The following is a 26,179-nucleotide window of genomic DNA, read 5'->3' as shown; positions in this document are numbered from 1 at the left end:
GCATAACAAGTGGGGTTCCGCAGGGGTCTGTTTTGGGACCGGTTCTGTTCAAGATCTTCATTAATGACTTAGATATTGGCATAGAAAGTACGCTTATTAAGTTTGCAGATGATACCAAACTGGGAGGGATTGCAACTGCTTTGGAGGACAGGGTCATAATTCAAAATGATCTGGACAAATTGGAGAAATGGTCTGAGTTAAACAGGATGAAGTTTAACAAAGACAAATGCAAAGTGCTCCACTTAGGAAGAAAAAATCAGTTTCACACATTCAGAATGGGAAGAGACTGTCTAGGAAGGAGTACGGCAGAAAGGGATCTAGGGGTTATAGTAGACCACAAGCTAAATATGAGTCAACAGTGTGATGCTGTTGCAAAAAAAGCAAACATGATTCTGGAATGTACTAACGGGTATGTTGTGAGCAAGACACGAGAAGTCATTCTTCCGCTCTACTCTGCCCTGGTTAGGCCTCAACTGGAGTATTGTGTCCAGTTCTGGGCACCGCATTTCAAGAAAGATGTGGAGAAATTGGAGAGGGTCCAGAGAAGAGCAACAAGAATGATTAACCGTCTTGAGAACATGACCTATGAAGGAAGGCTGAAAGAATTGGGTTTGTTTAGTTTGGAAAAGAGAAGACTGAGAGGGGACATGATAGCAGTTTTCAGGTATCTAAAAGGGTGTCATAAGGAAGAGGGAGGAAACTTGTTCACCTTAGCCTCTAAGGATAGAACAAGAAGCAATTGGCTTAAACTGCAGCAAGGGAGGTTTAGGTTGGACATTAGGAAAAAGTTCCTAACTGTCAGGGTGGTTAAACACTGGAATAAACTGCCTAGGGAGGTTGTGGAATCTCCATCTCTGGAGATATTTAAGTATAGGTTAGATAAAGGTCTATCAGGGATGGTCTAGACAGTATTTGGTCCTGCCATGAGGGCAGGGGACTGGACTCGATGACCTCTCGAGGTCCTTTCCAGTCCTAGAATCTATGAATTTATGAATCTAAGTACACTATATTCACTGGATCCCCCTTGTCCACTTGCTTGTTGACCCCCGCAAAGTTGTCCCTCCTCTCAGAGTTGTAAGGCCTAACGCATAGAGTTGACCGGACTTTCACAGGTGTGAGGCCTGGCAACCAAAGTCAATAGGACTGCCCTTGCTTCCAGGGCTGTAGGGCCTAGTGGATGGAGTCAATAGGGTCACCCTGGCTCTCAGGGCTGTAAGGCCTAGCGGCTCTCAGGGCTGTAAGGCCTAGAGGCTGGTTGGGGAAGGGGGGCACCACCTAGGGGGTGGGTGATGGCTGAAGTATGGGGACCCAGGCCCTCCCTGCTCCACCAGGTCCTGGCCCAGGCCCCTAGCAGTAGTAGTATTCCGTCACTGCGCCAGCAGGGCTCCAACTGAATAACGCTGGTTTCCTGCAGGACTATAGCTAGTCCCTCCCCCTTCACCCTCCCCGGGCCACTTCTTACCAAATATCTTGGCACTGCTGTCAAGTCATCGTAAGGATCCCCAGGCTTCTCAGCGCATGTGGTTCCTAGTGACTCTGACCCCTCTCGGGTGTCTGCATGCACTTGGGCGTCTGCTTGGGTCTCAGCACCTCTGGCTTCTGTGGTCAGGGGCTCCAGCTGCTCCCGGGCTGGAGTCAGCAAGGAGCATCTGCCCAGACTGAGCTGGGCTGCTCCCTTTTATACTAGTACTGCACCTGGAGCGTGCCCAGTAGGGAAATGGGGACGTGGCTTGCTCAGCCCATAATTAGGAGTTAACCCATCCAGTGCAGGGTGAGTGCACCTCGTCACAGGGGCCCTCACTCTTATGGCTGTCATTTGCTGCATCATTCAGGCCCAAATTCTCCAGCCCTTACTAAATCAATGGGAGTTTTGCAGAATTTGGCTTCTGTCTCCAGTGACTCCCCAGAAACTATGAGCATATCACTAACCCTCTCTCAGCTGCTGAACAGCTGTCTAGATCTATTCCTGAGAGATGCACAAGACCAAGGATCCACATCCTCAGGCCTAGTCCTTCACCAAGACCAGGTATCTCTGTGATTCTCCCTGTCTCCACTAGTTGGAGGTACAAGCATCCCAAGATAGTTTGGACATGGATCTCATTCTTGATTGCTCACTGAGCTACTGAATAAGGCCTTGATCCTGCAAAGATTTATGTATATGCGTAACTTCACACCTTGCACATGATCCCATTAACTTCAGTAGAACTACTCACATTGCATAAAGTTAAAAACATGCTTACAGCTTTGTAGAACAGGGGCCTAAGTCATCTGGCTGTTAGACAAAATAAATCCTCAGTCTCTGCTCCCCTGCATACCTTAATGACTTTGTACTAGGTATTTCATTTGGAAAAGTTTCTATTTTTCATGCCTATGATAGTTATTACTACATAAAACAATGGATTCTATTAAAAACTGAAGGTCCAAATTCTGTAGTGATTGACCGCATGTGTAACCCTGTTGGCCCTAACAGTTTATCCTACACAAGCATAGAATAATACAAATGTAGGGCTGGAAGGGACCTCAAGCGGCAGGACCAATTAAACCTAGACCATCCCTGACAGGTGTTTGTCCAACCTGTTCTTAAAAACCTCCAGTGATGGAGGTTCCACTACCTCCATTGGAAGCCTATTCCAGAGTTTAACTCCCTTTATAGTTAGAAGGTTATTCCTAATCTCTACCTAAATCTCCATTTATGCAGATTAAGCCTATTATGTCTTGTCCTTCCTTCAGTAGACTTGGAAAACAATTGATCACCATCCTTTCCATAAGTGCCCTTAACATATTTGTCAAGTATCAGAGGAGTAGCCGTGTTAGTCTGAATCTGTTAGTCAGAATCTGAATCTTGCGTCTGATGAAGTGGGCATTCACCCACGAAAGCTTATGCTCCAATATTTCTGTTAGTCTTAAAGGTGTCACAGGACCCTTTGTTGCTCTTAACATATTTGAATACTTTTATTAGGTCCCCCCATAGTCGTCTTTTCTCAAGATTAAACATGCCCAGTTTTTTAATCTTTCCTCATAAATTGGGTTTTCCAAATCTTTTATCATTTTCGTTGCTCTCCTCTGACCTCTCTCCAGTTTGTCCACATCTTTCCTAAAGTGTGATGGCCAGAACTGGACACAGAACTGAAGTAGAGAGGGACAATTATCTCTCATGTCTTACATAAGGCATTTCTGTTAGTACATCACAGAATATTAACCTTTTTTGCAACTGCATCACAGTGTTGACCCATATTCAATTTGTGGTCCACTAGAACCCCCAGATCCTTGTCAGCAGTACTATCACCTAGCCAGGTGTTCCCAATTCTGTGATTGTGCACTTGATTTTTCCTTCCTAAATGAAGTACTTTGGACTTGTCTTTATTTCATTTCATCTTCTTGATTTCAGACCAATTGTTTAATTTGTCAAACTCGTTTTTGAATTCTAATCCTGTCCTCCAAAGTGCTTGCAACCCCTCCCATTTTGGTGTCATTCACAAATGTTATAAGCATACTCTCCACACTATTAATGAAAATATTGAATAGTACTGGACCCAGGACTGACCCTTGCTACACCATCCCAGTTTTACAGTGAACCATTGATAACTACTCTTTGAGTATAGTCTGTCAACCAGCTGTGCACCCACCTTATAATAATTTAATCTAGACCACATTTCCTTAGTTTGTTTGAGAATGTCATGTGGCACTGTATCAAAACCCTAACTACAATCAAGTAGATCATATCTACTGCTTCCCCCGTCCTTTAGGGCAATAACTCTGTCAAAGAAGGAAATTAGGTTGGTTTGGCACTATTTGTTCTTGCCCATCTCTGAGAAAAGCCATCATAGATTTGTCAAGTATGGGTGTACTGGTAAGAAGTGGCCGCCGGTACTTTCTGTCACTCTCTAGGTATTCAGGTAAACCAGTCCAATAAGGTGTGTGTATTATTAAGCATCTTAGAAACCTATATTGCTCTAGATCTGTGGTAGAGGTCTATGTTGTGTCTATGAGGTAGTGGTGAACCTACTGTGTGCATCCACTGTTGCCCCAAAGTAAGGCAATATGTTCACAGCACTAGCTTTACCAAATGGGTCAAAAAGAGGCACAAACTGTGGTGGGGATCTTCTTTGGTAGAAATACATTTTGACCAATTCAGGTTGAGTCAAGATGTTCCAAAGGTATGATAAAGAGAAAATTCTGATTGGCATTTTTGATAGTCCTATGGGTACCATATTTATTCATTTCTCTGTGGTCTGGTTTGTTAACAAGAAGAGCTCAGCTTCTAGCTTCATGCCACTACTCCATTTCTCACTCCCCATTACTGCCATCCATAGATGATATGTACAAATTGTACCAACAAACCAGATAACAGTGGAGATTGGAAAAAGACTAATGATTAGAAATAGTAAATGGAAAGGTTAGTGTAATGGGACCTGTAATGCTGGCAGAACAGGTGCCTGCTCATGCCAAGGCCCTTAGGCCTCACTAACAGTGACAAATGCATAGCTGGAACCCAGGCTGGTTCACCAGTGTGTTAGTACTGGCAAAAATGTGATTAGTGTTTAGACTTTATGAAATGCTTGTAAGTTACTGCATGCATTAATCTCACTTATAACATCTGTATCCCATGTTATAAGGTAATATGTTTGCTCTGTAATTGTGTAAGTCATCAATCAGGAGGGAAGTGTTACCAGGTGTGAAATACTAGTTTACCACAAGAGGTGTCATCTCTTCTCCAACCAAAGAAGGCCCAGAGAAACCAGACAAGCCACTGTGAAACATTGGTGGGTAAAAGGCTTTGTTGACTGTTTCCCCCACGTCCAAGAAGGGGAGACATGCATGAACACTCGTCCCATCACCCTGAACTCTGGATAAGGGAATAAAAATCCCTGTCGAGAAGAAAATGTTATCTCTCTGCTGCTTGAACTCTGAAGGGTGAAGATTTCTAAGCATAAGCAAGGGATCCCCAGCTATTTAGATTGGGTTAGCTCTAAAGCATATATAAAGTTAGCATATTGCAGCAGCTTCTATTCCCCTTTGGAACTTAAGACTGTCTCATTTGTCTGAGTATGTATGCCTGCTTTCACCTTGTAAATAACTCTTATTTTTTCCTAGTTAATAAATCTTTAGTTAATTATAGGATTGGCTACACATGTTATCCTTGCTTTGATATCTGAGGTGCAACTGATGTGGGATAAGTGACTGATCTTTTGGGCCTGGGAGTACCTGAATATTAGGTGCATCCGATGAAGTGGGCTGTAGCCCACGAAAGCTTATGCTCAAATAAATTTGTTAGTCTCTAAGGTGCCACAAGTACTCCTGTTCTTTTTGCGGATACAGACTAACACGGCTGCTACTCTGAAACCTGAGTATTAGGGTGACCAGACAGCAAATGTGAAAAATCAGGTCGGGGGTAATAGGAGCCTATATGAGAGAAAGACCCAAAAATAGGAACTGTCCCTATAAAATCGGGACATCTGTTCACCCTACTGAGTATTGTTGTGGTTTTTGGTGTAAGGGACCATCTATCACAAAGACAAGCTTGGCCTGCGTGGCAAGGTAGACCACAGTGCCCTAGGGGCCTGTCTGTGACTCCATCTTAAGGCAGTTATAGTGCCTGAGGAGTTCACACTTGATACTTACTAGGTGAAATCTAAGTACATAACTCACAATCAGTTTGGGGTTAGTACACATGTTCATGAGTCACTCCAGACAGCTTGACAGGACCTATCTAATTATCTCCATGGTACATGGAGAATATGAAATAAAAAAGTGAATTACTAAAATGATCAATAAAGTAAACCTTTGTTCAGAGTCAGAAGTAGGTAGTGGGATCTAGTTATACAATGCAGTTTCTGACTAAGCAGCTCCTCCAGAAATATAGGCTGCACAGCAATAAATCTGTAGTGTAAAAAGCAATATAAGAGGAAAACCAGGAAGGACTTGGACTCTTAACAACAAGGTAATTAGAAACTAATACCACTGTTGGCTGTCATTCAATGGATTCAAAGGCTACCCATTGAAAAGAAGATAATAATATACTAATAACATGAAATATTAATGAATAGATGATGCCAGTAAGACCACAAGCAAGGAAATGTCACAAAACCCTTACCAGGGAAGAGACTAACAAACTCTTGGTCTGTGACCCTGATGGAAAGTTTTCAGGTTTTCTTTTCCTCCTCAATAGCCATCTACAGAATCGGGACCAGCAGAACAGGTGGTAGGCAGCCTGGAGAATCTAAGCTGTCTCCCTCACCAGCACAAAGTCAGCCAGCATTCCCTGCAAAGAATTTTCTGTGTATCAACCGTATTTGAACCATGTGCACTGCTTCTGTGGGATCAGGGCTGTACCAGGAGGACACATCATTTCCTATAGTTTAAGCAAGTCTTGCTTTATTTCCCTGTAAGCAGAGTGGGAGAGAGAAGGAGAAAGAGAAACATTTTTTTGTCAGTTCATTCCCAGGCTCTTAAGTCATGGGGTTAGAGCTGGAGTGCTCTACAGCCATCATCTCTGCAGCAGCAAAGATGAAAGTCAGACAAAATAATCCGAAGAAGTGCTTAACTGTGACTATTAAGTCCCTAAGGATTTATCAGAGTTTACTTTCCTCTGACTGCTGGGAGAGACTTCAGCTGAAGTCCATTAAGCAAATTAAAAAGCAGAAGGAAAATAAACACAGATTAATGGAGATAGTCGTTTTATGAGGGAATGAAGCAGTTAGTCCTTCTAACAAAGCTCCTGGGCTGATATTCAGGTTTTAGGGGCCTCAGACATTATACATGGAAGAGATTATTCTCTCCACATTACCCTGCTGGTAGTCATAAAAGAAAGTTAATAGAATTTTTTTCCCACCACTGAGAAATCCTGAAGAAACGAGAGTAATAATAGAATCCATAATGTTTCAGTTCAGTGCAGCTATTTGTTTCTTTGTTTCCAAGCAGGGAATAAAGTTGTAAATCTTGTAGTGTCACATATACTGTACTTGCTCCATGGTACTCAGTCTCCTGCTGAAACAGAAACCCATCAGAAATGTTTCCACGCGATTAGGGGCTTGCATGCTAAAACAATCAGGCAGACTTGATTTATTTATTACTCTGATGCTGTGATTAATATTTAATCTAAAAGAAGAGGAATCTTATATATGTTTGAAATCTCTTATAACTTGATACAAAATAAATTTAATCCAAGAAGTAAGAAAATGACGCCACCATTTAAGCATTTAAAAATAAAGCAAATCAGCTCTGTTGCTTTAAGTTATTCAAGTGCCCCCTTAAGACGGGATTCCCATCCCTTTCCCCCCCCCCCACACACACACAGTATTTGTAAATGGGTTTATTAATTTTCCATGCTGAGTATAACAAATACGCAATGAGCTGATCAAACAAAATGGAACTAAACAAAATCCTGGAGCTAGCAAACAGGGGAATTTTGCTAGGCAGTTCTCCAGGTGAAGGAGGAGCCACTACGTGACCTTGGGGTGAGTTTGTTGCCTATTTGTTTGTTGTGTGCGCCTGCTTGATTGAAGTTTATAGTGTAGCCTGTTTGGGGGACTGTGTGCTGAGCCTAGCCGCCTGCTAGGCAAGGCTGAGAGCTTCCTAAGAAGGCTCTAGTCTGCCATCCTTTGCTCAATTAACTCCTTTAGGATCCCTTGACAAGGGGGCAAGGGTAACTCGGGGAGAACAGGGGGTTAAAAAGCCAGCTTGTAAGCGACCAGAGGAGCTAGCAAAGAGGAGAAGCAAATGGGAGTTTTGCGAGGGAGCGTGAGAGCCAGATACTCCTAACAAACATTCTGTAAACTTAGGCCAACCCCCATCCCCAGCTCCCAAAAATGCACACACTCAAAGAACAAACAACAACAAAAACTATGCAAAAGTAAAAATAATGCAGGCAGAAGTGCAGCAGCAGAGTGTGGGATATCCAGTTTATTGCATTGAATACAGCATGTATGCATGTACCCTTGTGGGCAGGTGGCATAGTGCATTCAGTGCAAGCAGGTCATGGTCCTCAGAGACCGAGTACAGGCTCTTGAGACCAGAGTGGCAGAATTGGAGGAGATAAGGGAGACAGAGAGGTACAGAGATGAGACTTTCCAGGACACAGTAGAGCGGCCCAGCCCCAGTGCTGTTGAGGAGGATGAAAGTCTCAGGGAAGGAGAACATCAAGCTGGAGCAGAGAAAAATGATCGCGTAGTCGGGACCCTCCTTCCAGATGATGTCATGATACCGTCTTGCACTGAGGATACCTTTCTGGCGGAGGGGACCCCGGGTATTAGGAAGAGACAGATAATAGTAATAAGAGATTTGATTATTAGAAATATAGATAGCTGGGTTTGTGATGACCAGGAGAAGGGCATGGTGAATTGCCAGCCAGATGTGAAGATTGCAGACCTCTTGAGACATCTAGATAGACTTATGTGCAGTGCTGGGGAGGAGTCGGTGGTTGTGGTACATGTAGGTACCAGTGACATAGGGGAAGGTAGAAAAGAGGTCCTGGAGTCCAAATTTAGGCTGCTAGGTAAGAGATTCAAGTCCAGGACCTCCATGGTAGCATTCTCTGAAATCCTTCCAGTTCCATGCGCAGGGCCAGTTAGACAGGCAGAACTGCAGGGTGTCAATGTGTGGATGAGACAATGATGTTCAGAGGAGGAATTTAGATTTATTAGGAACTGGTGAACCTTTTGGGAAAGGAGGAGCTTGTAAAGAAAAGATGGGCTCCACCTAAACCAAAATGGAACCAGATTGCTGGCATGTAAAGTTAAAAAGGTTGTAGAAGAATTTTTAAACAAAGAGCTGGGGGAAAGCCAATAGATGCGGGGGAGCACATGGTTCAGACAAACGCATCACTTAGGGAATGATTTAATAAAGGGGATATTCTATATACTATTAAAGAGGAGAGGCTAGAAGTTAATAGAGCACAGGTAGGAGGAACTGAAGAGAAATAGTTAAATGAAAAAGAGTCCCATTCAATTACATCACACAAAGACAGACAACTAAATATTGATAGATTTTATAAGTACTTGTATACAAATGCAAAAAGTCTAAAAACAGATTGGTGGACTTGAGTCCCTGCTATTAAATGAGGATTTGCTATAACAGGCATCACAAAAACTTGGTGGAACGATGATTATCAATGGGACATGGTAATATCAGGATCCAAAATATATAGGAATGACAGAGTAGGTCACATTGGTTGGGGAAGTGCCACTATATGTGAAAGAAAGCATAGAGACAAATATAATAAAAGTTTTAAATGAATCAAACAGTAACAGAGAAATTCCATGTTTGAATAATCAGAGTATAGGAGTAGGAATATACTACCAACCACCTGACCAGGATTGTGAGGGTGATTGAGAAATTATCACCCTCACTAAGCAGCAGTTCTGCAGAAAAGGACCAGCAGATTACAGTGGATGAGAAGCTGGATATGAGTCATTACTGTACCCTTGTTGTCAAGAAGGCTAACAGCATATTGGGCTGCATTAGTAGGAGCATTGCCAGCAGATTGAGGGAAGTGATTATTTCCCTCTATTTGGCATTGGTGAGGCCACATCTAGGTATTGCGTCCCGTTTTGGAGCCCCACTACAAAAAGGATGGGAACAAATTGGAGAGAGTCCAGCGGAGGGCAACTAAAATGATCAGAGGGCTGGGGCACATGACTTATGAGGAGAGGCTGAGGGAACTGGGCTTGTTTAGTCTGCTGTTAGTTCCCGCCCCACTCTGAACTCTGGGGTACAGATGTGGGGACCCGCATGAAAGATCCCCTAAACTTATTTCACCAGCTTAGGTTGAAAACTTCCCCCAGGCACAAATTCCTTTCCTTGTCCTTGGACGGTATTGTTGCCACCACCAAGTGATTTAAACAAACATTCAGGGAGGGGCCACTTGGAGCCCTATCCCCCCCCCAAATATCCCCCCAAGTCCTTTCACCCCCTTTCCTAGGGAGGCTTGAGAATAATATACCAACCAATTGCCTTTAATAAAAGTACAGACCAGACCCTTTATGTTTATGACACTAAAATCAATCAGGTTCTTAAAAGAAGAACTTTATTATAAAGAAAAAGTAAAAGAAGCACCTCTGTAAAAACAGGATGGAAGGTAATTTTACAGTGTAATAAAAAGATTTAAAACACAGAGGATTCCCCTCTAGGGTCAACTTCAAAGTTACAAAACAGGAATAAACCCTCCCTCTTAGCATAGGGAAAATTCACAAGCGAAAACAAAAGATAATCTAATTCATTTCCTTGCTATTACTTACAATTTCTGTAATTTTAGATGTATCATTTCAGTAGGACCTGGGTTACCTGCTTGGTCTCTCTCTTTGTCCCAAGAGAGAGCAAAACAAAGAACACAAACAAAACCTCCCCCCCTCCCACCGCCAGATTTGAAAGTATCTTCTTTCCCCATTGGTCCTTCTGGTCAGGTGTCAACTAGGTTAATTGAACTATTAACCCCTTACAGGTAAGTGATTCTGTACCCCTGGCCAGGAGGGATTTGATGTTACTGCATACATAAAGGTTGTTACTCTTCCCTTTATATTTATGACACGCCCCCCAAATCACAGACGATGCTGGACAGCCTGTTCTACACTGGCTATGATTTTTTTCCTGGAGCTCTAGGAGAAAACAGAGTTAATAAGACACATGCACCTTTAGATATACTACTGATTATATAAAAACTAACAATATTTCCCACATTTCAAGGATGATTTTAACCAGTTGATTCTGGGAAACTTTCACGGGAGAGTGCATCAACCACTTTGTTAGAAGCTCCTAAAATGTGTTGTATTTCAAAATCAAAATCCTGTAGAGTTAAACTCCACTGAAGAAGTTTTTTGTTATTTTCCTTGACGGTATGAAGCCGCTTCAGTGCAGCGCAGCATGGTTGGTTTGCAGGTGGAAATGCCATCCCCAAACATATGGGCGTAGCTTTTCCAGCTCGTACACAATGGTGTAACATTCCTTTTAGGTGATTGACCAGTGGCTTTTCCTCTTGAAGCAGCTAGTCCTGGAACCCAGAAGTGGGGAGGCAATTTTTGATTTAGACTTAAGTGTCACACAAGATCTGTCCAAGAGGTGAATTTAGCTGAACTGCTCAGTTAGAGCAACCATAATGTAATTAAATTTAACATCCTTGTAGGGGGAAAATACCAAAGAAATCCACCACATCAGTATTTAACTTTGAAAAGGGGAACTACACAAAAATGAGGTGGCTAGTTAAATGGAAATTAAAAGAAACAGACACAAGAGTGAAATGCCTGCAAGCTGTATGGAAATTTTTTAGGAACACCATAATAGAGGCTCAAACTATATGTATACCCCAAATAAAAAAATCAGTAAGAGGATCAAAAAATGCCAATGCAGCTAAACAACAGAATAAACGGTGGGGTTAGGGAGAAAAAGATATCTTTAAAAATTGGAAGTCAAATCCTTCTGAGGAAAATAGAAAGGAACATAAAATCTGGCAAATTGAGTGTAAAAGTATAGTTAAACGGGCCCAGTTAGGGGACCAGAAGTGTCTTTCTCAGTTCCTGTTGGAGGCGTATGGCACCAGCAGGAGCTCCAGGAGATAATGTGCGTTGTATCAAGCAGTCACAATGCCTGGGGAAAACAGGGAGAGAACTCTGCTCCCCCCTGTGCTGAGGCAGAGGTGAGGAGGAGGGAGCTACATTATGTCTCTGACCCTTGAGAGGAAAGATGATCTTGTGGTTAAGGCACTGAACAGAGAATCAGGAGACTAGCTCCTGGTTCTAGCAGAGACTTGCTGTGTGACCTTGGATAAGTCCTTTAGCGCATGACCAGACCTTTATTCTGTATGCCTCAGTTCCCCATCTGTCAAATGGGTATAAAAATGCTTCCATTGTCAGTCTTCATAGGAACTGTCTCTCACTATTTGTGTTTACAGGAGCTAGCACAATGAGGCCCCAAGCTTAACTGGGGCCTCTGGATTCTACCACAAAACAAATAAATAATTTGTTGTTTGAAAGCATTCACTGAATAATTTATGGGAATAATTTTTGGCCTGTAGCTTGTTCACAAGCAACCCGTGAGTGTTTTAGAAGTGTTTTTTGTCACAGGTTTTACGTGCGCATTTGGTCACATGGCAAGCTTCTGTTGCCTGATTGGAGGAGTTAGAATCCATTTTCAGGTGTGAATACTTGTGATTAAGGATTCAAAACTATTTTTGTGCACATATCCTACAATAGGATCCTAAACATGCTTTTTGAAGTGACAATTTGAAGAAAAATGTTTGCAGTATTCACCCAGCTCTGCTACCGATGACCCACTTCCTTGCATCAGAGGGGTAGCTGTGTTAGTCTGAATCTGTAAAAAGCAACAGAGGGTCCTGTGGCACCTTTAAGACTAACAGAAGTATTGGAGTATAAGCTTTCGTGGGTGAATGCCCACTTCATCAGACACAAGACTGATGAAGTGGGCATTCACCCACGAAAGCTTATGCTCCAATACCTCTGTTAGTCTTAAAGGTGCCACAGGACCCACTTCCTTGCATTATTTAATTCTGCAGTATATTTTAGAATGCAGGAGTCTAAAACGTACGACACACAACAAAGCTTTGTTGTGTTGTTTTGAACTGAGAATGGCAGTGAGTGATGTCACAGGGACATGAGGAGGAGCAGGTTCTAGAAGGGGGAGCAGTTAGAGGGGGAGACACTGGGTGTCGGTTGGGAACTTTCAGACCAGACTCTGCTCTGGAGGAAGCTGTGATCAGAAGCTGTACATTAAGGTTTGGGGGGTACAATTGTCCTTTAATTTATTGGCCGTCCTGTCCAAGAAGGCTCTGGACTGTCCTGCTGTTGCTATTGCCACCGGTAAGAGCTGATAATACCTTTTGCTACTGTTTCATTAGTACCTGCCAACATCTGGAGACAAAACAGAGCGTAGCAAATTAGCATTAATGTGTAGCTATTTGCATAAGTTCAGGCTCAACCTATCAGAAGCTTGTGCCTTCCCATTTTAGGGGCAACAAACCACCAATGAGAGAAATATTTGCATGTTTGATGGCTCTGGGTAAGGATCATAGCTGAATCCTTACCTGCAGCTAAGCAGTGCTCAGCGCCACTGTGTGGGGGCGGGGTCAATAGCAGCTTTATACTTTCCTGATTGGGGTCTAGTTAGAAGCTGGCATAGCAGTGTGCTGCCCACCCTGCTTTCTCCCCCAACAAGTATCCTACTTGAGAGACGGGGTATGGCCAGCCACAGTTAAGAGAATCCCCAACAGGCCAGCCAGTTAAGTCAGTTTTCCAGCTGCTTTCTGCTGCTGGAGTGATGTGAAACAGATGGAACAAGGGGGCTAAGAGTAGGCCCCATATATATAAGTCCAATAAATAATAGACCCATGCAATATTACCCCTCTTACTCTTATTCTTTTATTCATGTTGACAAGTCCTAAAAAGATGAGGAAGAGGGGATTAGGGAAAATGCCTGTTAGCATTACTTATAACTGTATCACTTAATTAACCCCAAAAATGCCATAATGAAATGAAGTAAGCCAGGTCATTTTCAACAAGTTTCTAATGGTGGGTTTAAAAGATCCAATAATGACATATTAAATATTCAGTCTGGAAAAACAGGGATTAAAAAAGCCACATTCCTCCCCCCCCCCCCTTTTTTTTTTTTCTGTCTTTGCTTTGTGACCTCAGGAACAAGCTGATAAATTTCAAGTAGATTTCAAGGTGGAACGGGATGAAAGGAAAAATCTGAGAAATATGGTCCAAAAAACCAAAACAGAAAGTATTTGCTGTCTTGTGAGGCTGGGGAATCTGGGGTTGGAGAATCTAAAGGAGGGATGCCAGAGAAACACTAGATGACTCTGAAACATTTTAGTGCCAAGGCTTTTCTTAATATGTACAAACAACTCTCCAATTTCATAAGATTTCTCCCCTCCTGCCTCCCTCTATCCACACACCCTCTGAGCCGAGCATCAGAAAAAAAACAAGTTTACTTGAAGACCTGTAGAAAAGACAAAAAATGTAGCATAAAGGGAGAAACAGTAGACTTGGCCGGTCTGGGCCTTCAGTGCCACAAACTATTCTTATAAGGGTCCCAGGGAAAATGGGGGGAGAGAGGGAAGAGAAGGGCCCCTGAGAGAACAAAGTTACTGCTATCAGTGTGGACATGCTTCCAGAGTAAGAAGTGGCCATTGGCCCAAATGACTTAAACTTTAATATGTGTAACCCTTTGCCAGGTGGATCGCACTTGTCAGCCTTCCAGTTCCCACTGGACATCTGACTCTTCACCATGTATATAATTATGAGAAAGTCAGCTGTGGAGTTCTGATGCCTTTAGCCTCAGTGCTTTCAGCTTCTGGATTAATAAGACTTGTTAGTCTTTTAGACTGGCCAGTTTACAGTGTGTGTTTGAGCACGAATGCACACTCTGTAGTTCCTCTGTGCAAAACAAATACCCCTCTGAGGGCAAGATTATAGCCGTGGGAGAAAGAGAAGTTACCACAGCTGGGGTGAAAAGGTTCAATCGTGGGTACCCCAGGGACAGTCCTGACAGTACTTGTTATGGGAACAGGGAGTTAGACCCTTTGGTCATAGAATCCCCCTCTGATATTTAGTTCTTGTATTTTTTCCTCACAGGTGGAACGAGGTTCCCCATTCTCTGGCAAAAATGAAGGCGCTCACACTTCTCTCCCTGCTCGGCTGCCTGATCACGGCAAACGAAGCAAAAATCTTTAGCCGATGTGAACTAGCCTATATGCTTCATGAAGAAGGGCTGGATGGGTACGAGGGTTACAGCCTCGCCAACTGTGAGTTTTAGTGCTCCCTCCTTCTGACACACACACTTCTCCCCAATTTCCCCTCACGCCAAACTCCCTTCACTCTTTCACCCTCTCTGCTACTCCATCGTTCCCGCTGCCTTTTCCCCACTCCCCCTATCTGTCTGTCTCTGCATGCTCTTTCCCTCCTCTCCGGGGCTCTGCCTTCCCGTACTCTCCCGAGTTGCCCCTGTTTCTGTGGACAGCCTCTGCTGTGGACAATGAGCATGTTCTCTTCCCGCATTAGGGATCTGCATGGCATTCTTTGAGAGCGGCTTCAATTCGGCAGCAGAGGACGATAATGCAGATGGCAGCACGGACTATGGCATCTTCCAGATCAACAGCCGTGTCTGGTGCAACAACTACCGGAGCCCCACTGAGAACCTCTGCCACATACCCTGCACTGGTACTGTCCCTAACCTCACCCCCAAGAGTGGAGAGAGCAGCTGCAGGATTCCTGCCCATGTCACAGCTGCTCTTCACTCCTCAGTTAAAAATGAACACACCGCTATCATTCCCCCCTGCATGGACGAGGGGGTCAGCCACCTCCATGGTACCAGCCCCCCTTTCTAGGACCCTGTGGAGGGCTCCCTGCAGGGCTGGGATCTGGGTGGAGAGTAGGTAGCCCTGAATTGGGTGGGGCTGAGATGGAGAAAACACATTTTCTCACCACTAGCCATGTGGTGGTTACCTGGGAAAGATAAAAGCCTGGGGTCATATTACCTGTCATGTGGAACCACTTCCATCATGGGAACTCCCCACTTTTAAGGCGGACACCCAGGCATAGCCATAGTAATGTGTTTTCCGAGGGAGCCACACTGCCTGGGCTGGGGTGGGAAGGCAGGTCCAGAGCCGTCCCAGAGGGGATGGGCAGAATGAGGTACAGTCCCCTTTGGCAGGGATACACACAAGACATATCCTGGGATAATAAAACTCTGCCTTTCACCTGAGGGTATCAAAGTATGTTGGACACTTGAATTAATTCAAACCCTCGGCTCACCTGTGGGAACAGTGTTATTACATTGATTACACTGAAGGGTTAACTGACATGACCAAGACGATGCAGCATGGTGGAGCTGTGAACAGAACCCAGGAGTCTGGACTCCCACTCTCCTGTTCCAACCAACACACTAGATGCTCTCTTCAATGGAAATAGCAGAGGGTGCAGTGCAGCCTCTGGCAAGCTGCGGTGGGAGGTACCTGCTATTTACCATGTATGCTGAGGGGATTCTCCTCTTGACCTTTCTGGATAGGGCAGGGCCCTTGGATCTCTCAGCTACCCAACAATGGTCCCTCTGATTCTTTTCTCTGTGTGTGGCTTGATAGGCTGAGTGAGTGCAAGTTTAATTCCTATGAGCTCAGCCCCTCCAGCCCCATGTTCACATTATCGCTCATGTATTCACTCTCCCGTGCACCTCACTCACTCTTTCCTACATTAAATCTAATTGTCCTCACAGGTTCTCTCCTCTAGCAACCTCTGCCCCCTCACTCTCATTGCCTCTCACTCATTCCCTCGGCCTGGCCTCATGTCTTCCTCCCACTCCAGTTCCTTCTGCCCACCATCCGTTCTCGTCAGCCCATTCCCCCATCCCCTCCCATCGCTGTTTCCCTACCTTACCTTCCCCTCCCGTCGGCTCTCCCTTCTCTCTTAGGCCATCTCTCTCTTTCCACATGTGAGGGCAGGGGAGGTCTAGGCAGATCTCTCCCTACCCGGTTCTGAGTGTGTGTGTGGGGGGAAGGGGGGCAGCTATACTGGGATTGTCACCACTTAGGTCGACGACTCTGCCTGCCAATGTTCAGGCACAGCCGGGAGCTGTTACTCTGCTCTAGGTTTCCCTCACTCTCTCTGCTCTCAGAGTGCGGCAAGGAGGAAAACGGGAGCCCAATTCAACACTGCAGCTCCGCAGCTGCACAAGCAAGCAGCCCCTTTTGAATGCCACTGGGGGAGCGCTACATAGGGCTGGCCAGCGGGGTGCGCGGCTGAACAGCCATGCCCCTTATACTTGGGTGCACCATACTGAGGTCTCACACAGTAAACCCCCATTCATGCTCCCCTCTTTTCCTTGCAGACTTGCTGTCAAATGACATAACGGATGACATCGTCTGTGCCAAAAGAATTGTGCGAGACCCACAAGGAATGGATGCCTGGTAAGGGGCGCCCTCAGAGATTCTCTTTGGAAATACAGATATGCATTTGTGATTGTGAATGTTGGCCCTTCGCTTAAGTCTAATGCTGAAGCAATACAAGTCATCACAATACTGCCTTAGAACTTGGTGACTGGACAGTGGCTGATAAGCAAACTCATATTGCCTAATTTCAATTAAGAGAAACCATTTAGGAGAGACTATAGAGAAAGGAACAGATGGGAAAAAATGTTGAACCAAACAAGGCAAAATTGAGGCATAAAGGGACAGTAAATATTCACATAGCCACTACACTGGCCTCTTTAAGGCTCAGCTTTACCACGATAGCTACACAATAGCTATGGAGTTGGCAGGCTGAGACAGTGATTTCATGTTCCCTTGTCTGCCCTGACTTGGTTTTTCCTCCACCTGTTGTCTCTTGTCCTATGCTAAGATTGGAATTTCCTTGGCAAGGGGGAGTCCTTTTAGGATGTACAGTGCCTAGCACAGTGGAGCCCCAAGCCCCGATTAAGGAGTATAAATCATGATAAAGACAGAGTAATAAACAAATAGAGACCGAGAAAGAAGGGCAGAGAAAAATTCCAAAGCACATATAAATATGGAGTTATCACAAGACCCATAGCACTTTGTACAAAAAATACTCATGTGAACTAAGTTCCTGACTAAGTTCCAATTTGGGGAGCCACCCATTCTGTTTTCAGGTTTCCCCCCTGTAGTTTCAGTTGGCTACATTATCCCTCTGCTTTTTCTGCAGTAGGGTGTTGCTGTGCATATTTCACCACAGAGGCAGCAGTATGTAAGAGTGGGTGAGGTAATTTCTGTATGCTACGTAGACAGTAAATTACTGAGGGATCCTTTGGCATGGAAATTACTGCAGCATGGTCGACTAGCCATTCAATGAGCTCAACTCTGCTGCCCTGACACTGAGGAGTACCTTACTCCTTGGGTTTCATTTCAGTGGGACTGTTCCATCAGAGAGGTACTATTTGATGTGAGTAAGGGTGATGGAGTCTAGCCTTATGATCAGGGCCGGCTCTGGCTTTTTGCCCGCCCCAAACAAAACAAAAAAAAAAATGGGGCGGCCAGAACGGCAAAGTAAAAAAAACAAAAACAAACCAGTGATCTGTGCTGCGCTGGAGTGCGGGTCCAGGGGGACCGGCTAGTGGGGGGGAGGGGAAGGGAGCGGGCGAGAGAGAGAAGGGGGGCGGCCAGGGCTACAGCGGGGCATTGCCATGCGGTCCCTCCCGCCACGCCGTGCGCCACCTGCCGCCTGCTGGGAGGGCTCCGCTCCGGTTGGCGGGGAGGGAAGGACGAGGACTGCCCTGCCGGGCTTGCTGCAGGGCGCTCCCGTCCTCTGCGCTGCCACCCCCTATAGGGCGGCCAGAGTGGAACAAAAAAAAAAGTGGCCGTGCCGCCCTAGGATTGGGCGGAATGCCGCCTCGTTCAATCTGCCACCCCGAGCACCAGCTTGCTCGGCTGGTGCCTGGAGCCGGCCCTGCTTATGATTGCTTAATCCAGGCCAGGTTTAGATAGACTTAGTGTGGCAACACACTGCACAGCACAGGCTGTGTTCCTCAGTCTGTGAGATAAAAGAGCCAGGGAGCTTCAGGGTCTCTGTGTGTCCAACATCCTGAAAGAAGAATCCTCTTCCAGGATTTACTACAACAGATTCCCATCTCTTCTCTATTGCGAGGGACATTAGAGAAACATAATATATTATTATTAATAATAATAAAACCTAATATTCACTCTTTGCCTTTTCCTTCCTCAGGGAGGACTGGACAATGCACTGCAAAGGGCGAGACCTGTCTGAGTGGGTGGATGGATGTGACCTGTGAGAAAGTCACCAGCCTGGCTCTGCTATGACTTCTCAGGGCTGTCTATGTTTTCCTGAAAAGGGAGTGTCTCTCTCTCTCCCTGGGCACTTCTGGCAGTTAGTGTGTACAAACAATCCATTCCACAAACCAATAGGAAAAACAAAAACCAACAAATACTAATTTAAAGAATGTTTTTTTTTAAAAAATAAATGGATTTATTAATTTAAAAGAAATCCGCTCAGGCCGTTAGTTTCACATGCTATTTAGGACTCAACTCCAGAAGATTTTCCTGAGCTTAGTTCTGTGTGAAACAGCAGCTGGAAGGTGAAGTGGCTGATAGGCAAGGTTCTGGAGCTGCAGTTATAACTGGTTAAAAGGGGTTTCCAGAAACTGCTGGGTGCTTTGGGGTTTTCAAAGAGGGCAAACTGGAGAAGCTCAAAGGTGTATGAACTTGTCCACAGAGAATGTATAAGATTTACCTGTATACTAAAGGGTGCAAAATACGTGCCATGGTCTCACTGGGAGCTGGGCAACATTGGTAAGTATTTGCTAATCAAAATGCCGAGCAATTCAACTGTCAGTATCAAACAGATTCCCACTGAAATGCAGAAAAATGTGCAATAAATATGAAATCAATGTCCAAATGGCTGAAAAGATAAATAAATGCTACTATAATCCAAAGTTTAGAAAACTTAGCCACAGTACAAGCACAGTGGAGTCTACAATCATCTCTGATTGTCCTCAGCTGCCTATAGGCAAGTGGAGCCTTGTATCTTGCAGGCCAGTGAACAGAATTGAGCCCCAGAGTTTTGGTGGCTGGTGCATGCAGTAGTCTTGTTTATATCAGATTTCTGCTATTAGAAAGTGGAAGTTTGATCCTAATTTGAAAACCATTTCTAGACCTTCTAAAAATCCTGAATAAAAAGTCCACAATGAAAGCAGGAATTAAATCAAGGACCCAGACTCAGCTAAGGCTGAGGAGTGCACTGTGTAACTCATGGCTTTAAGCCATGTTTATTCTTCCCTGCACCTGGGCTGGCTGAGTGCTACGCCAATCCCTCAGCATCCGTTAGATCACCCTGAGAGACAGCATGTATCAGTTACCTATGCCTCCCCCATCCCCACAGGAGCTGATACACCAGCCACATCACCTCACCCATTCCCTCGACACTAGCTGCAGGGGTTGCATGGGAGTTGCTATGCTGGCTCGGTGCTGCTGAAGGATAGGTGATCTCCCAGAGTCCAGCTATGCAGAATTGAGATTGAGTTGAATCCACAGTGCAGTGCAAAGCAACTACAATGCAGCCCAGATGATAGGCCAAAGAGCTGAGATGGGATCCCATAAAATGGCTGGAAACACTCCTAAATCTTTGGGATCCATTAAGATTATTACAGTCTATTATTAGATTTTTATAGAATTCTTTAATGTGTGTTGATCATTACCCAGCTGTACGATGTGTTCTTTTCCTTTCACTAAAAGGAACGGCATCGCATCTAAGTGGATTGATTGGCACCACAGCAGTTGGAATGCAAAAGCTAAAGTGACAATAAGTTTGACACAAAGAGATTGAGCGTGTGACGCTTCCCGGGGTACCCAGGGCATGAGGAAGTCTTGTCTGTGCCTGCTGTGGATCAGCTCCCTGAAACCACCAGCCTCTGGCAATACAAAAACTGCCTTCCAGGCCTCCGTAGGCCTAACTCTCGCTGTACAGCTTAGCAATAGGCACACACAAAACCCCGAGTCCTCCGAGCATCCCTCTGAAGTGCTCCGCTCCTGTTCCACTGAACACTCACAGAATTGCCAGGCCTGCTGTTCCCAAAGGAACAGTACACGCCGGCTTGTAGGAGTCAATTCAGGACGACCACTTTGCTTAACACACAGCACTTACATATCTATCTCGAAAACTAGAGTAAGTTTATCATCAAAGAACAGACATTCAAGTGAAAGAGTGGGAATATTGGAAACAAATGGTTACATATAAAATAAAATCATAACACACTTTCTAGAGGCTAAACTTAGCTAACAAGGCATTCCCCTATCTTCTGCAAGATAGCTTACCTCAAGTTCTTTCCCTGGCATTTTCAAGTGGTTTGGTTGAGACCTCTTCTCATACAATCAGCCCGCTGACAGCTTGCCTCAGAGATTGAAGAAATAACTAGGGGTTCAACTGTACCCCAGATCTAGTACTCCACTCCATTGTTTTAGTTTGCAAAACAGGATAAACCCTGCTATTTACCTCTTCCTGTTAATTTTCTCTCTTTGAAGATTTCACAATCCATCATTATCATCAGGTTTAGACTGGTGAGTGGAGGCCCATTGTGAGCCATACAATACTTAATTTACATGAAAACAGATAGATAGTTTTCTTTCAGACACAAAATGTTTATCTATTTTTCACCATTGCTGGTGACCAGTCCCTAGACACAGATCTTAACATAATTTTCCATTTATACACATAACTCCTTACACATCATCCATATATGTATTTTCCATGTGACACAGGCTTTCATTGGAGACCTCGCATGACAGTCTGATGAACTAGAATGTAAATACCACACCCAGGGGATTCCTATAACCCTTATGCCCTCTGCCAGTTGCCATCAAGAGGTCCCCGAGACACACAGTTAAAGATAAATAGTTAGTTGTCTCCGCTTGCGAGAATTGTCTGTGCCTTGTTATTTCTTGGTATCTTTTGGCAATGTACAAAAATACTAGAGAATAGTTTTTGCTAAAAGGAAAAAAAAATCAGAGCAACCATCTGGTTATAAATGGAGTTGGGTCTGAAAATATTCCCAGGTTCATCAAACTTTGGCAGTTTTGACATCCCAACCTACATTAAATAGACAGCATGGGGCTGACACTGAAATAATTAATGATAATCTTTTTCACAAAAGGCTCCTCTCACATCAAGACTCCAGATCCTAACCCACATGAATGTTGGCATGTGAGACATCTATATCACATAATGTATCCAAATTGGGAGGGAACAGATTTCCATCTCAGGTTTTTCCCCACCCTAGGGCTAAGGACACTAGGGTGGATTAAGTACCAAATTCTCCTTTGTGATTCAAACTACAAATCTCTGTTACATAGTTTATGCATGTTCTGCAGACTTATGGTCCTATTAAGTGCCTGGAGCAGACATAGAAATGTGATGGAATTCTGTGAATTTCTTGATGATATCAACTGCAGTTGTGTCAAACCACCTGTCATAAAAGGTCTTCCTGGATATTTTGTACAGGTAGAAAAATAGTACTTGTGCTGCATTTTTGTAGCACTATGGGGACATCGAGTGGTTACTTTGGGTAACAGCGGATTAGTATCCTTCCTCTCACCCTATAATTATAGAAGGGAAGATTGGGAGTCCTAGATTCACTTTTAATCAGACATAGAATAAGTAACTCGCTTTCAACATTATCCATCTGTAATCTCAAAGGACAAGCAGAATATATTTTCCTTCGTTTCTGTGTGAAAGCAAGTTTTCCATTCATTTCCACAGCTAGCATTTGCTAGGTTTGCTCTAAGATCACCATATTTCCACTGCATTTCAGAACCTGTAAATCTCGTGATGACGTGAGTATTCCAGGTAACTTGGCCAGCACTTGTGTTTGAGCTAGCTAACCAACTGCTAGAAGACCTTGCCAGCACTCATGGACAACAGGGATCATGAAATCATCTCTAGACACTGTATGAAAACTCCCACTAAGGCATGAAAAATTACATATAGGGTCTGGGCATCTTCCCATTCAAGTCAAAAAGAGGCTTGCCACTGACTTCAGTAGAAACAGGGCTGACCCCATACAGTACGTCAGTGCATAGCACTGCATTGCTTAAGCCTATTTCAATATTTCCATTAGACGCCCCATCTTTCAGAAGTTTATAACTTGGACATAAATATTCACTTGGCAAAAATCTCAGCAGCAAGCAAATTAGGGGATTTGTTTTTAACATTTTTTCCCACACACCAAAAATCCTCCTTGGATGTTTTTAAGATAAAAGCGTGCTACTATATATAGATGTTTACCAGTTGCACGGGATTTTTGCACTCCTCTAACTTAAAAATGACTTCATTCTTTCTTAAAGAAAAACTGCAATACAACTTAATGGCTATCCCAATTACTACATCCAAGTGCCAAGAGGGGTAAGTCACTAATAGGAACAACATTCAGGCAGGAGGTTACACTCTGGAGAGACTGCTGCTATAGGGTGCCTAGTCTTGAAGTCCTTACTCATACAAATAATGCCCGTTGCAGTCAGTGGAACATTTTGGCTTTGTTACAAATGTAGGACCGGTTCCAGGAACCACCTCTCATTATGTTAATGGCCACAGCAAGATACTTTCAAAGGTGGGGGTTGTAAGTTCTATTTTATTTGGTTAATTTAACAGTTGTTTGTATTAGCAAAATGTCTGCTGCCATTGAGAGACATACCAGCACCATTCCCCATTATGGCAATATTGTAAAAATGCCCAAGTACTATATTTCTGCAAATTTCTCTGAAAAATAATGTATTACCACAGATATAACTAGAGTATTTATTACATATTTATTTTCTAGCCAAAGGTCTGATCCTGCATGCCCTTAGTCACATGGGTAGAACTTACTCCTGAAAATAGACATCAGTGGCATTTACTGATGAGAATCTGGCCTGAAATCTTTAGTCTCGTGTGGCCAGTAGACCCAATCCTGTATCAAATCACAGCTCCTCTCAACCACTCTTCTCTATCTTACCAAGATCTCTATCTCAGGACTTAAAGAGCTCAATCTGTTTAGTTTATCAAAAAGAAGACTGAGAAATGACTTGATGGCAGTGACATCCCTGCTTAAACTTGCTCAGTCTGAGTAAGGACAGGAGTTGTTAGGGTATACACCTACACAGCAAATGAAGATGTGATTGTAGCATGAATAGCTATATCTGTGTTGGTTTTAATCTAGCTACCATGGATAACAATAGTAGTGAAGATGTGGCAGCATGGGCTTCAGCGCAGACTAGCTGTCCCAATACAAGCCTACCAGGGATCTTTGGTATCTAATCAGGTTCCTAGCCCATGCTGAAGTCCATGCCACCATGTCTTTACTGCTATTTTTATCCATGCTAGCTAGAATAAAGTTAGCATTAGTATGCCTACTGATGTTACAATCACCTCTATTTGCTGTACCCTTTGTTTGTCATTTGGATCATTTAAATGAGATTGTAAATAGCATTGAAACACACAGCAAACTCCTCCCCAAAACAAAAAATCCTTTGCTTTAACTTTAGTGACAAGAGAAAATCCATCTGGGGGAAAAAACCCAGAAGTACCTTTGATTTTAGAGCATCACTAATTTTGGCTGATTTTATAGATTCATAGATTCTAGGACTGGAAGGGACCTCGAGAGGTCATCGAGTCCAGTCCCCTGCCCGCATGGCAGGACCAAATTTACTGCAATAACCTTCAAATTCTATTATTACAAAGTTAATGGGCTAACTTTTTCATGTGTGAATATACGACTATTGGACTAAAACTGATGGAAGTAATGCGGAAAGGAAAGTACAAGAAAGGAGTACTATGAAAAGGGATCTGGGGATTACAGTGGATCACAAGCTAAATATGAGTCAACAGTGTAACACTATTGCAAAAAAAGCCAACATCATTCTGGGATGTATCAGCAGGAGCATTGTAAGCAAGACACAAGTAGTAATTCTACCACTGTACTCTGATAAGGCCTCAGCTGGAGTATTGTGTCCAATTCTGGGTGACATATTTCAGGAAAGATGTGTAGAAACTGGAGAAAGTCCAGAGGACAACAACAAAAATGATTAAAGATCTAGAAAACATGACCTATGAGGAAAGATTGAAAAAATTGGGGTTGTTTAGACTGGAGAAGAGAAGACTGAAGGGGGACATGATAATAATTTTCAAATACATAAAAGTTTATTATTAGGAGGAAGGTAAAAAAATGTTCTCAATCTCTGAAGATAGGACAAGAAGCAACAGGCTTAAATTGCAGCAAGGGAGGTTTAGATTGGACATTAGGAAAAGCTTCCTAACTGGTTAAGCACTGGAAAAAGTTACGTAGGGAGGCTGTGGAATCTCCATCACTGGAGGTTTCAAAGAGCAGGTTAGACAACCACCTGTCAGGAATGGTCTATTATTACTTAGTCCTGCCTTGAGTGCACAGGACTGGACTAGATGACCTACTGAAGTCCTCCCTTCCAGTCCTACATTTATATGATTCGATGATGTGCTGCTGCCCTATTAAACCACTGTACCAGAAAACTAACTCTAGCCAAATAATATCACCATGAAGGGTGGAATTCACTCCATTTTTTCTACTCAATTCACCTCAGTGAAGGATGCTTTTAAACTAAACAATTAAGTGAAAAAAAGTGTTAATGCAACATTCAACCTGCACAGTTAAATTCATAAAGGCAGAAAATGCTACATTTCATGGTATAGCAGCAAAGTTAACACAGCCCATTGTACATAATTCGTATTTTCTCTTCCTGCCTTCCAGATTAAATCCATAGCATAATATGTTGCACTTTATTTTATACTTTATATTATAAAACTTAAAGGATGTTGTTGGTAGCTTAGTTTCTGCCCGTTCTGACATTTAATGATTTTCGTTGTGCCACCTAAACACTGCAATGTTTTAAGTTTTATTACTATAATGTTTACTTGTGTTTTACCTTATAATATTATATTGCACAAACCCAGAGAACACTCAATTCCTTTTATTAAATAAGTGCGGATATTTTACTTTGCTTATTTTCTGATATCCATTTCCCTTTCTTTCTCAATGCATTTCTGAACAGCCAAAGACATTTCCTTGTCTCCTTTATGTTGGATCCTTTTAATAAAAGCTTCTACATCAAAGTTACAGGATCCATTTGATGAAGTGAATCAGTTTCTCTGAGGGGTCACAGTTGGAGTTTTAGCATTTAAGGAAAGCAAAAGATCTAAAGGCAGGAAAAATGGACAACAGTTTTAACAAGATCTCAGATAAACACACAGTAACACAGCAAGAAATTCAGCCTCTATAAAGCAGAACAGCTCAGTGTGATTTGTCTTAACTACATCCAGGTGATCGGAGCCAGCCTAGCCACCGAGAAGTGAGCCTGTGCTTCCGTCCTCTCATTAGTCTGTTTTCTGTGGCATGATGTCATTTTGTAGAGGTATTTTGTAAAGTTACAACAGTTGGTATACCAGGAATGACAGGAAGACCTGAGAGCATTAGCATTTTCCTGGCTCAATCTTGCCATTTGTTAGATATTTACACATATGCTTTTATCTCAAATAAGGGTAGAAAGGTGAAATAATCAAAGTTTTTTACAGAATAAAAAGTTCTAAAATAATTCTATTTGAAAAGTTTTGTTTTGACCTTTCCACAGAAAAAAGATTTAACATTCTGGAATCTAGGGTTACCATATTCAAACATTTAAAAAAGAGGACACTCCACGGGGCCCCAGTCC

At 43.4% G+C, this 26,179-nt stretch overlaps 1 protein-coding gene across 1 annotated transcript; it reads left to right on the top strand.

The window, feature by feature from the left end:
* The first annotated feature begins 14,613 nt into the window (after positions 1-14,613).
* On the top strand, positions 14,614-18,762 carry LYZL1 (lysozyme like 1). The gene is made up of 4 exons (XM_034759363.1): positions 14,614-14,752; positions 15,009-15,167; positions 16,831-16,909; positions 18,678-18,762. Exons 1-4 carry the CDS (start codon positions 14,614-14,616, stop codon positions 18,742-18,744), a joined length of 444 nt encoding a protein of 147 aa, XP_034615254.1. The 3' UTR covers positions 18,745-18,762.
* The last annotated feature ends 7,417 nt before the right edge of the window (positions 18,763-26,179 follow it).

This window comes from Trachemys scripta, chromosome 2 (genome assembly GCF_013100865.1).
Source record: "Trachemys scripta elegans isolate TJP31775 chromosome 2, CAS_Tse_1.0, whole genome shotgun sequence".
NCBI classification, from domain to species: Eukaryota; Metazoa; Chordata; order Testudines; family Emydidae; genus Trachemys; species Trachemys scripta.
This window is presented reverse-complemented; position numbering and strand designations above follow the sequence as displayed.

Coding starts and splice junctions, on each gene's coding strand:
- LYZL1 (XM_034759363.1), top strand. CDS start 14,614: ATGAAGGCGCTCACACTTCTCTCCCTGCTCGGCTGCCTGATCACGGCA. Junction 15,168..16,830: donor CTGCCACATACCCTGCACTG/GTACTGTCCCTA, acceptor TTTTCCTTGCAG/ACTTGCTGTCAAATGACATA. Junction 16,910..18,677: donor CCACAAGGAATGGATGCCTG/GTAAGGGGCGCC, acceptor TTCCTTCCTCAG/GGAGGACTGGACAATGCACT.